Here is a 12,417-nt window from a genome sequence, read left to right on the forward strand (position 1 = left end):
CTGAGGAGTCGGGGGGAGGGAGGGGAGAGAGCCCCTCCTGAGAGGTGTTTTGATTTGAACGCCGGTGACACTTTCATTTCAGTCGCAGCAAAATGAAACGGAGGCTTGTTAAGACATGTAAACAGCTCCTCTGATGTGCTGCAGGTATACCAGGGCCAGCGAAAGCACGGTAGTTGTCAACCTGTGGGCCGCGGGGGGGGGGGGGCATTGCAAGTGGGCCCCCAAAATAATTGGCAAAACACTAATATTTTCATGACAATATATAATTAATGTACTTTTTTTATTGAAAAAAAAAGTGACATGGTATTTTTTCTGAAAATGTTGTTTTTATTGTGATAAATAGATCTTAAAAGTATATCGATCACAACAACATGCTCCGAAAATGCATGCAGCCCACCCATCTGACCCTTAAAAGCCGTGTTAAGTGGCCAGATGGTCGGGCCGCGAGCCCTTTCATGATTTCCAAACGGGCCGTTATCCAGAAACGGTTGAGAACCACCGGCATAGACCAATAAAAGCACAGTTTACCTCAACCACAGCGGTGGAAACCCAATCTCCAGATACTGGAGAGAAATATGCTATTTTCATGACTTCATGCATATTTTATGCGGGGGAATTATCTTCTTCCCATAATCACGTTCTATTCTGGAGACCAGGGAAGAGGGGACATGTTTTTCTTATGATAATAACACAGGATTGAAACTATTTCTAACTCTGACCACAGAGGGAAACCTAGATGTTTCAATCTAAGACAAAAGTTGAAGTTAACCCATTTAGACCTGAAGCCGATTCAACAAATGTCTTTTAAATCCCAACAGTATTCTAAAAAAACGTATGTTTCTATATCAGTGGTGCTCAAACTTTGTCATGTCAAGGACCCCCAAAATTATATTTAGTTGGTTGGCCGACCCCCATCTCAAAATATTTTGTTCCAGGGTCCCCCCAGAAGCAAAGAATAGAGTTTTTAAAAAAAAGTTCGCTTTAAACAATATATATTCAAAGATTTGCACTCATTTTCACGATTTTTCTAAAATAGCAGATCTGCTTGTAGATCTGCTATTTTTGAATAGCTAAAGTGTAAAATAATGCTGCTTTTTTTTTGCTCAAATCAAAAAAGTGACACAAATGCGTTCCAGGTCTTAATGGGTTAAAATCCACACACAAAACAAAACAAAAAAGTTATCCAATCAAACATGATGTGAACTTCTTCGTTGTGTCTAGTTGGTAGTCATGCACAGACTGATGTCACTTTTCAACATCATTAACGACATGATGTTGTGTCAATATGTGTTAAAGCGACACAAGTGACAAAGTCACAGCCGCAGAAACTCCTTTAATGAGGTGCACCGTTGTGTTCATAACACCCCCAACGCAGAATAAAGAGGACGTCAGCACAGCGAGGAAGCTGAGAGAGAGAAAGAGACAGTGTAGGCAGTGGTGTAAAGTAACATTTACTCAAGTACTGTACTTAAGTACAATTTTTAGGTATTTTTTACTTTACTGGAGTATTTCAAATTTTCAATACTTTTTACTTCTACTCCATTACATCTCAGAGGCAAATATTGTACTTTTACTCCACTACCATTATTTGAAAACTTTAGTTACTAGTTACTTTGCAGATATAAATTATTCAATTATAAAACATACATTAAACACTTCAGCCCTATTTTATACATAGGCTATTTGAAAATAGCAGATCTACAAGGTCACAACGCGTCGCGATGCGACGCTTTGTGACCTTGTAGATCTGCTATTTTCAAACATTTACTTTTGGTACTTTAAGTATGTTGATACCAATACTTTTGTACTTTTACATAGTTTTACTTAAGTACAACATTTGAGTACTTTTTCCACCACTGGACAGATAGTAGGAAAGCTGAGAGAGAGACAGTCTAGGAGAGACAAACGGTAGGAGAGCTAAGGGAGATGGTGTAGGAGAGACAGATATAGGACAGCTGAAAGAAAGACAGTGTAAGAGAGAGACACGCAATAGGACAGGTGAGAGGAAGACCGAGTAGGAGAGACAGATACTAGGAAAGCTGAGAGACAATACAAGAGAGACAGATAGCAGGAAAGCTGAGGGGAGACAGTAGAGGAAAGACAGATGATAGGAGAGCTGAGAGGAGACGTGTAGGAGAGACAGACAGTAGAACGTCTGCGAGAGGCAGTGTAAGAGACACAGACAGTATAGGGAGAGAGAGAGAGAGAGAGAGAGAGAGAGAGAGAGAGAGAGAGAGAGAGAGAGAGAGAGAGAGAGAGAGAGAGAGAGAGAGAGAGAGACAGACAGACACGGTGTAAGAGAGACAGACAGTATAGAGAGAGAGAGAGAGAGAGAGACGGTGTAAGAGAGACAGACAGTATAGAGAGAGAGAGAGAGAGAGAGAGAGAGAGAGAGAGAGAGAGAGAGACAGACACGGTGTAAGAGAGACAGACAGTATAGAGAGAGAGAGAGAGAGAGAGAGAGAGACGGTGTAAGAGAGACAGACAGTATAGAGAGAGAGAGAGAGAGAGAGAGAGAGAGAGAGAGAGAGAGAGAGAGAGAGAGAGAGAGAGAGACACACAAAGAGAGAGAGAGAGAGACAGACACGGTGTAAGAGAGACAGACAGTATAGGAAAGCTGAGAGGAGACAGTGTAGGAGAGAGTAGCTGAGAGCTGAGAGAGACACAGCTTATAACCACTAGTCCACTGGTTTTCAACCCTTTTCATATCCATTAAGGTCCATTATTCATTTGAGCCACGGACCACCGCGTTTGATGAGATTTAGACTCTCAGACCCCAACATCTTGAATATTTTTGTTGTTTCGTTGGATACGATTTTGTCCACAATTCCATTCTGTATTGATGTGGTACCATAGAGAGGACAGTTGATACAAAATAACAATTATTTAATTAAGTAATGCAGATGTTTAACAATGATGTAACTCTTGAGAGCGTAAAATGAAACCAAATGGACCCGTAAGGGTCCATTTGGTTTCATTTTACACTCTCAAGAGTTAAAGATCTATAGGGGTCCATTCTGTGACAAACTCTCCATCATTTAACTGGGGACCACCTGGAACCCCCTCAAGGACCACTGGTGGTCCCCGGACCACTGGTTGAAAACCACTGCACTAGTAGACACTAACACATTTCCTTCTAAGAATGACCCTTGAGCCCGTCTTACCGTTTACTTGGCTGTATCCTTCTGTCCGCTCTCCTCCACGTAACGTGGGGTTTGGGCGACGCCCTCGGCCTGCACTCCAGAGCCACGTCTTTCCCCAGCGTGGCGATGACCCGGACAGGATTGGGGTAGAAGACCGGTGCCGATGCTGGGAGGAACGCAAAAGCAGCAACAGTTTAAGGTCTAACACTTTGAATCGGCTTTTATTGTCACATGATGTGACTCACATCACATGGTTTACAGAAGTAAACAAAAAGTGGGCGAAAGTCGTTTTCGTGCACGAAAGGCGGAGGAGCAAGTGGGAAAGGAGATCAAACAAGAGAACAAGAAAACAAACGAGTTATCTACAATTTTTTTTTAAATAATTTTTATCCCACGATTTTGTAACCCATATGTTTTTTCACCCAGTGCCAATTGCCTATGTAATCCTGGGCGCTACTCTCCCTCTGCCAGCTTAGGGAGAGCCCAAGCTGAAGCTCATGCCTCCTTCAATGCATGAGGAGCAAGCAGGCCGCTTCTTATCACCCGACAGGGGGGAGGTTCCCTGGTTAGACATAGCGCGTGGAAGGAACACGTTATTCCAACCAGTTCCTTTCCCCTCCATCAGGCGCCCTGGCTGACCAGGGGGAGGCAGTATAGTGACCAGGATTACTGCATGTTTTTGTGAGGGTATTAACTACCCTAGGAGACACGGGGAGAACATGCAAACTCCACACAGAAAGGCCCTTTCACCAACCCCACCTAGGGTATGGGCACTGATGACGCGGAGGAGAGAACACGCCCCCAGCGCCCACAGCGTCCCCGGCGGGAATTGAACCCAGGACCTTCTAGCTGTGAGGCGACAGCGCTACCGACTGCGCCAGTTATCTACATATTTACACAAGTACCTGAGATATACTCCCGACGGTGTGATAAAGGCTAATAAAGAAAATAAAGGCTAAAAAAAAATGTATAAAGGAAGAACGCTACAACGTTATGGAGCTCACAGCGCTGCCTTCTCCTCTCCATTGGTGCTCCTCCTATTGTGTTGTATAATATATGTAATATATATATATTTTTTAATTTGAATCTTGAGAAGTAGTAACAGCTTTGGACATATGTGGTTTCCACGTACCGACAGAGACGATATTAGGAATTCAAAATGGTGTCAGGATTCTCTTTGGCAATGGCCAAGCTACAAATCTTATCCCATGTTACTTTATCCAATCTCATCTTGCGTTTATCTCATGTTCGCACACTATTTCACACACTGCATTTTAGTAAATGTGTGGCTTCCACAAGTTACATTGTTTAACCCATTAAGGCCTGACGTTCCGATTCTACAAAATGTCTTCTAAATCCTAACAGTTAAAAACACAAAAACATGTTGCTATATAAGTGGTTCTCAAACTTTTTCATGTCAAAGACCCCAAAATGTATATGTATTTGGCCGCGGACCCCCATCTCAAAATATGTTGTTCCAGGGACCCCCCAGAAGCAAAGATTTCAGTTACAAATGTTCGGTTTAAAAATATATATATTTTTGCAAATTTTTTCTCAATTTTTCAAAAATAGCAGATCTACAAGCTCGTAGCGCGGCACCGAGCTTGTATATCTGCTATTTTTGAATAGCCAAAGTGTGAAATAATGCTTTTTTAGCTCAAATCTAAAAATGACAGGTCTTAATGGGTTAAAGATTGGATGGAAAGCAATAATCTGTCCTCCCCTGCTTCAGCTGTTGTATTTAAAAAATAATCACTGCCGAAAATGCTAGAGGCAAAGGACTTACACACGATGACTCGCTCATTAATCACTGGCCAAATAAAAAATAAAAACAATCATTGCAAGTGAAATGTTTAATTATATCACTGTAAATCATTGTTGTTTAATCGTGGTAGTAATATAATGTCATCAGTCACGCTATAAACAAAAAAAAAACGTGACATGTGAGAATCAAGCATTTCATCGTAAAGCATTTCCGTTGGTGTTGGCAATTGTTTGGTTTAACGAAAGGTCATTGCTATGGAGTGTTTGTTCAGTAAGAAGGGCTCTCTCCGTTTCTCCTGCACTTAACCCTTTAAAGACCGGGAATGCATCCGTGTCATTTTAAGATTTCTTTGGGCTATTAAAACATAGCAGATCTACAAGCTCAGAGCTATGAGCTTGTAGATTGCTATTTTTTTTCTTTTTAAGAATCGTGATAATATGTGCAAATCTTTGAATATATCTACATTTGTAACTCAAATCATTGCTTCTAGGGGTCCCTGGAACAAAATATTTTCAGATGGGGGTCCACGACAAATATATATATATTTTAAAAAGAAAACTGTTAGGATTTAGAAGACATTTGTACAATCCCCCAGAAGCAATAAGATTTGAGTAAAACATGTTATATATTCAAAGATTTGTAAAAAAAAAAAAATCCAGGATTAAAAAGAAAAAAAATGCAGATCTACAAGCTCATAGCGCGGCACTCGGTGCCGCGCTATGAGCTTGTAGATCTGCTATTTTTTAATAGCCAAAGAAATCTAAAATGACACAGATGCGTTCCCGGCTTGAATGGGTTAAATAAACTGAAAATCCATTTTCATTTATCAGGTTCAATTTTATAGCGTTCCGATTCTGTTTCATCATTCCAATTTGTTACCTCGTGGTTGTACCTAACGTGGTTTGTGTTTACAAAAGAAGTGGAGACCCCCCTGTTACTGAACAAACACTCTACAGCAATGACTACAATCAGAAAACAGAGCTATTTAACACTTCTTTTAACAACAAGAACAAAAAAAAAAGACGTACACTATAGCTTTAAGACAGAGCAAGGAGGTTATAGCTAAGAAACAAACAGTTATTCATGTACTGTTAACGATGACTTTCAGGCTCACAACACGTTGCACCAGGACGTATTGTGAGCTTGTCGATCGGTTATTTCTGAAAGATTTTGACACACGTTGAAGAAAACAAAATGGGACATTCTGCATGATAATTATAGTATATATTTTTATGACGTCAAGCAAAATTCAGAGCTATTTAACACTTATTCTAACCCATTAAGAGCGGGGACGCATCCGTGTCATTTTAGATTTCTTTGGCTATTCAAAAATAGCAGATATACAAGCTCATAGCGCGGCACCGAGTGCCGCGCTATGAGCTTGTAGAGCTGCTATTTTTGTTGAATCGTGAAAATATATTTTTTATATTTTTTTTTCAAAAAACTGTTAGAAAACATTTTTTGAATCGGCCTCAGGGTACAGTAAGTGATATTTTTTGGTTAAAACAAAAAGTATTTTGTTAAAAGGTTAAAGCACTATATTCTGATAGTAATCATTGCTATAGAGTGTTTTTTCAGTAACAGATGTCTCCACGTCTCTCCAGCTCTTTAATAAACAGAAAATACATTTTTCGGTAGGTGTCAAAATCTCAGCCAATCAGGAGAAAGTACCCATTTTTAAGCTTAATTTGTATAGTGTTTCAGTTCTAATTGTGTCTGCTCATTTCTTAGTGTCATCACTTCCAATTTCACTTGTTTAATCTGTATCCAGATTGAGTTCTCTGTCCTGGTTGGATAAAATTGGAAATGAAACTGAAACTGAAACGAAAATGAATTTTCTGTTTAATAAAGAGGTGGAGAGACAAGGAGACTCCTAATACTGAACAAACACTCTATAGCAATGAGTACTATCAGAATATAGAGCTATTTAACACTTATTTTAACCAACGCAAATCACTTACCCTACCTTTAACAACAAGAACAAAAAAAATAACTTACACTATGGCTTTAAGACAGAGCAAGGAGGTTATAGCTAGGAAACAAGCAGTTATTCATGTACTGTGTTAACGATGACTTTGTACAAACACGCCATAATAGCAGTAAAAGTCTTGAAGTGCGTGTGAAGGCACGTTGGCGCATTATGAGGCACTGGGGGGGCTATGTGTGTGTGTAGCTACTGTACCGGGTGCTGCAAGGCTCTGTCAACAACGATTATTCAAAAGTGGAGCGGGGTGGCTTTGTAGGTGACATTACACATGATGACAATTCAATCCCGTCCTCTCGCTGGGGGGCCAGCCCCCCGTAAACCCTGTGACCTGCGTTGGCGTTGAGCCGCGCGGCAGCTATAGTTCTCTGAGTGGCAGCGCTCCCTCTGGACATGATGATCGCCAGCAGGAAACAGAGCTTGGTTTCCCTGCGTGAGCGAGTGTGTGTGTGTGTGCGTGTGTGTGTGTGTGTGCTCGCATGCATTTGATTTGTTCATCCTTTATTAACCCATTAAGACCTGGAACTGTGTCATTTTTAGATTTGAGCTAAAAAACATTATTTTACACTTTGGCTATTCAAAAATAGCAGATATACAAGCTCATAGTGCGGCACCGAGTGCCGTGCTATGAGCTTGTAGATCTGCTATTTTTGGAAATTCGTGAAAATGTGTGCAAATCTTTGAATATATATATTTTTAAAGCGAACTGTTTTTAACTCAAATCTTTGCTTCTGGGGGGTCCCTGGAACAAAATATTTTGATGGGGGTCCGCGGCCAAATACATATCATTTTGGGGGTCCTTGACATGAAAAAGATTGAGCACCACTGATATAGAAACATACGTTTTTCAGAAAACTGTTGAGATTTAGGAGACATGTAGAATCGGCTTCATGTCTCAATGGGTTAAAACAAGGAAGTGCTGGTTCCCTGGCTGGTGGGAGGGGTTTCATCTTATTGCGCCCCCCCCCCCCCCCCCCTCCTCCTCCACCACAAGCGTCCCTTCCTCCCTCCCACCTCCCCCACCAGTGGTGGAAAGTACATTTACTGTACACATAAGGAGATTCTTTGAGGTACTTTTACTTTACTTGAGTGGTACAATGTTGTGATACTTTATACGTGTAGGCCTAGTCCACTACATCTCAGAGGCAAATGTTTTTTCTTTTTTTTACGCCGCTACAATTATTAGACAGCTTGTGTTACTTTGCAGATCTAGAATTGTATTACAAAACATACTTTAAACCCAAAGTCCTATTTAATACTGTGGCTATTAAAAAATTGCCGATCTTTAGGCTCACAACACGTTGCACCAGGACGTATTGTGAGCTTGTCGATCAGTTATTTCTGAAAGATTTTGACACATGTTGAAGAAAACCAAATGTAAAATGGGACATTCTGCATAATATTTTTATGACATCAAGTAAAATTCAGATTGCTACTGTTTTACTCCAGTTCAACCTACAAATTACTTATTTTCTATCAATTACACACCGCCGACTTTTCTGTTTTTGTTGCATTCCTAAGCCAATAATTTGATTACCGGCGTAAAAGATGCTAAAATGTATCGGCAGGAGACTCAAAGGAGTCTCTTTGGGTGTGTAATTGATTGAAAATATATATATTTTTTGGGTGAACTATTCCTTTAAGTAAAATCAAAATCAGAGTACTTCTTCCACCACTGTCCCCCGACAACACTCCCTTCCTACCAACCCCCCCTATTCACCATCACCACCACCCCCACCTACCCACCCCACCCCTCCCTCCCTAACCAGAGGCCATGGAACCAGGGGGGGGGGGGGGGGGGGGGGGAGGGGGGGGGCAGCCGGTGCCCTCGTGTTGCCTGGAGCGATCGCTCATGTGCCGGGTGTTATTAGCCACGTAATCTGTCCTGATGGTGTTTGTGCTGGCGGACATCTTGAAAAGGACACAGGTCACTGGGAAAAAGACGCCCCGACAGGGAGATGCTGTTACGAGACCATCCGTCACCCCCCCCCCCCCGCGTTCCAAACAGCGACGGGGGAGGTGACCGAACGTCCCTGTCAACCCTCGTTTCAATCTGAGGGCCCGGGCTTCCACGACATCAACATCAACATTTTATGTTATTTATTAGCACGCTGTGTGTATAGCCACCCTATCGTATGTTATTTTCTTTCTTTTTTTTATTTTGGAGAACGCTGTGGTTGTGGTGGAAAAAAGTACTCACATTTTTTACTCATGTAAAAGTATCAATACTGCAATGTAGAAATACTCTGTTACAGGTAAACGTCGGGAATACAAAAAATGCTCAAGTAAAAGTACAAAAGTATTGGCATCAAAATGCATTTAAAGTACAAAAGTTTTCGTATCAAAATGCATTTAAAGTACAAAAGTAGAGAGTACTCAATATGCAGAATGTCCCATTTTACAAGTTTTCAAATGTATAAAATGTATACAAATCATTTGAAAATAGCAGATCTACAAGCTCACAATGCGTCGCATCGCGACGCATTGTGAGCTTGTAGATCGGCTATTTTCAAATGGCCAAAATGTATATAGGGCTGAAGTGGTTAATGAATGTTTTTTAATAATAATCAAAATCTACAAAGTAACTAGTAACTAAAGTTTTCAAATAATTGTAGTGGAGTAAAAGTACAATATTTGCCTCTGAGATGTAATATGGAGTAGTAGAAGTAAAAGTACACAAAATTGGAAATGCTCCAGTAAAGTAAAAAATACCTCAAAATTGAACTTAAGTACGGTACTTGAGTAAATATACTTAGTTACCGTACACCACTGTGTATAATCGTTAATAAAATCCTTAGAACATATATATATATATATATATATATATATATATATGTCAGTACTAGACAAGTATAGATCTATAGGGACTTACAGCATAGATAGAATAACATAGCTCAGATTATTTAATCATTTTATGGATTGGGGGGGTTGGGATACAAATTGTTTTCTGCCGGTTTGAAAATGTCATGGACTGCCCTTCAGAGAAAGAGTACGCAGCAAAGACACTAAATCAACTTGTCCTCGAGGCAAACAGATGTGTCCCAATAATTGGAGCTGACAGGGAGAAAATGGTTTATGAGCCCAAGCGTCGATATTCTGGGGTGAACATTCAGTGAAAATAGCAGATCTACAAGCTCGTTGTGAGCCTGTATAGATCTGCTATTTCGGCAAAGAGATTTGGATGAAAGGAGAGGGCATAGAATACAGCCCTAAGGGACTCCAGTTACAGGGATACTGTAGTTTTTCTATCTATTAGTCACCACATGTTGACTTGAATTCATGGATATATTTTAGTTTTTGTCGCATTCCTAAGCCAATAATTTGATGACCGGCGGACCGGTAGGCAGCGTTTCCGGTAGGAGACACAAAGGAGACTCTTTGTGTCTCCTACCGGAACCGCTGCCGGTCATCAAATTATTGTCTTAGGAATGCGACAAAAACTAAAATATATCCATGAATTCAAGTCTCCATGGAGTGACTACTAATCCATAGAAAAAAAGTAATTTTGGGGGTGAACTATCCCTTTAATAATAGTTGACTAAAATATAGGTTTGAAGTGGTTAATTTCAAATATGAGTTACGGCTCCGGAAGATATAGACCAATTATTTGTTTACCAACATTGAGACTGGACGCACAGGTGATTGTTTCATGATGCAATCAATTCCCAACATGTTGTTTCGGGGTGCGCTGGTTTCAGTTCATTCAACCTCCTCTTGTGTGTTGGCTAGTGAGGCGCGTCCTAGCGAAACATGACAGAATGGGTTTCATTTGGTGCCGGGCCTGCGCGTGCATACTGGTTCTTATCAGTGTGACGTCGTCTGTTAAGGGGTCTATAGCCACTGAACACAATGATATTACACATTTCCCTCGTCTTTGAACTTATAACACACTTCAATGCGGAAACAAGAGTGCAACACCCTGCAATAACCAGAAAAACGAAAAAACACAAATAAATACATAAAATGCACGCGCACGCACACACACACACACACAATTACATAATGCTATTTTTGGTGTTCATCTAATTAACATGCGGTTCAACAGATGGCATAATTAGAATACAATTGCATCATCCCTTTCATGCATCCGCCCAATGAGACGTCCTGGGCAAGCTGTTGATTATCTCTGAACAATAACAACTTCCTAGATAACAAATTGTGAGAGTAATGTGTGAATGTGTGGGACGACCCAGGGAGTGGGGGAGGAATATAAACACCTCCTTCTGTAAATCCATGCACATTATTAGAACAAACACCTCCGGTCTGCTGCCACTTTTTATTCCTTTTTAAGCCGTTAAGACCGGGGAACGCATTTTTGTGTGTGTCAATTTAGATTGTAACCACTTTAACCATTATTTTACACTTTGGCTATTCAAAAAGAGCAGATCTGCAAGCTCATAGCGCGGCACAGAGTGCCGCGCTATGAGCTTGTAGATCTGCTATTTTTTCTGCTATTTTTTTTTTTTATTTTGAAAATGTGTGCAAATCTTTGAATTTATATATTTTTAAATCAAACATTGTTTTTACTCAAATCTTAGGGTCCCTGGAACTAAATATTTTGAGATGGGGGTCCACGGCCAAATACATATCATTGTTGGGGGTACTTGACATAGAACCACTGATATTATAGCAGCAACATAAGTGTTTCAGAAAACTGTTAGGATTTAGAAGACATTTGTAGAATCCCCCAGAAGCAAAGATTTGAGTTACAAATGTTCGCTTTAAAAATATATATATTCAAAGATTTTGCACAAATATTCACGATTTTGCAGAAAATAGCAGATCTACAAGCTCATAGCGCGGCACTCTGTGCCGCGCTATGAGCTTGTAGATCTGCTATTTTTGAACAGCTAAAAATGACACGGATTCTTCCCCCGGTTTAAATGGGTTAAAACACAACAAAGGACTATTTCTGTTTGCCACTACCTTTGATTGAGTGTCTTTCTCTTTCGTCTTTCTCTTCTGCACTGTAACCGTTAATAGTCTTTTGTTTGTTTTACTACTTTTGTTTTAATCATCCTAATGTCATTGTATAATTGTGTTTCCTTTGCTTGATGTTCCGTGTGAAGCACATTGAACTGCCTTGTTGTTGAAATGTGCTTCACAGTACCAATAGAACTGCCTTGCCATTAAAAAGGGATAGTTCAGTCTTCGTATACATCACATATCCCTTCACATGGTTCTTGTGAAGCTTGAACACCGTTTTAAAATCGAAGTAGAACAGGTTGACAACTTACAAACACGTCGGTCTCACTTTATCGGGACAATAAAGGCAGTTTTGATCAACACATCATCGCTTCTATCCGTCCACAAAGCAAAGACTCCGTCTCATCTGTAAAAGCTCAGAGCACTGTCGTTTTCCCAACACCTCTTCTTGTTATACTCTTTAAAAAAAAAACATAATTCAAGCCATCAACAGCAACAAAACAAACGTACCAGCAGTGGTGGAAAAAGTACTCAAATTATTTACTTAAGTAAAAGTACCAATACTGCAATATACTGTAGAAATACTCTGTTGCAAGTAA

The 12,417-nt window shown here is 40.3% G+C and overlaps 1 protein-coding gene across 2 annotated transcripts in view; it reads right to left on the reverse strand.

The window, feature by feature from the left end:
• Positions 1–12,417, reverse strand: part of cntn5 (contactin 5) — a 400,683-nt gene that overhangs the window by 85,985 nt on the left and 302,281 nt on the right. For both annotated transcript variants that reach the window (XM_084063872.1, XM_084063871.1), the window contains exon 12: positions 3,165–3,309. In XM_084063872.1, the coding sequence (XP_083919998.1) occupies positions 3,165–3,309 (145 nt within the window). The remainder of the gene's footprint in view (positions 1–3,164; positions 3,310–12,417) is intronic.

Source organism: Gymnoscopelus microlampas (genome assembly GCF_963454915.1).
Source record: "Gymnoscopelus microlampas genome assembly, chromosome: 8".
Taxonomy (NCBI): Eukaryota; Metazoa; Chordata; class Actinopteri; order Myctophiformes; family Myctophidae; genus Gymnoscopelus; species Gymnoscopelus microlampas.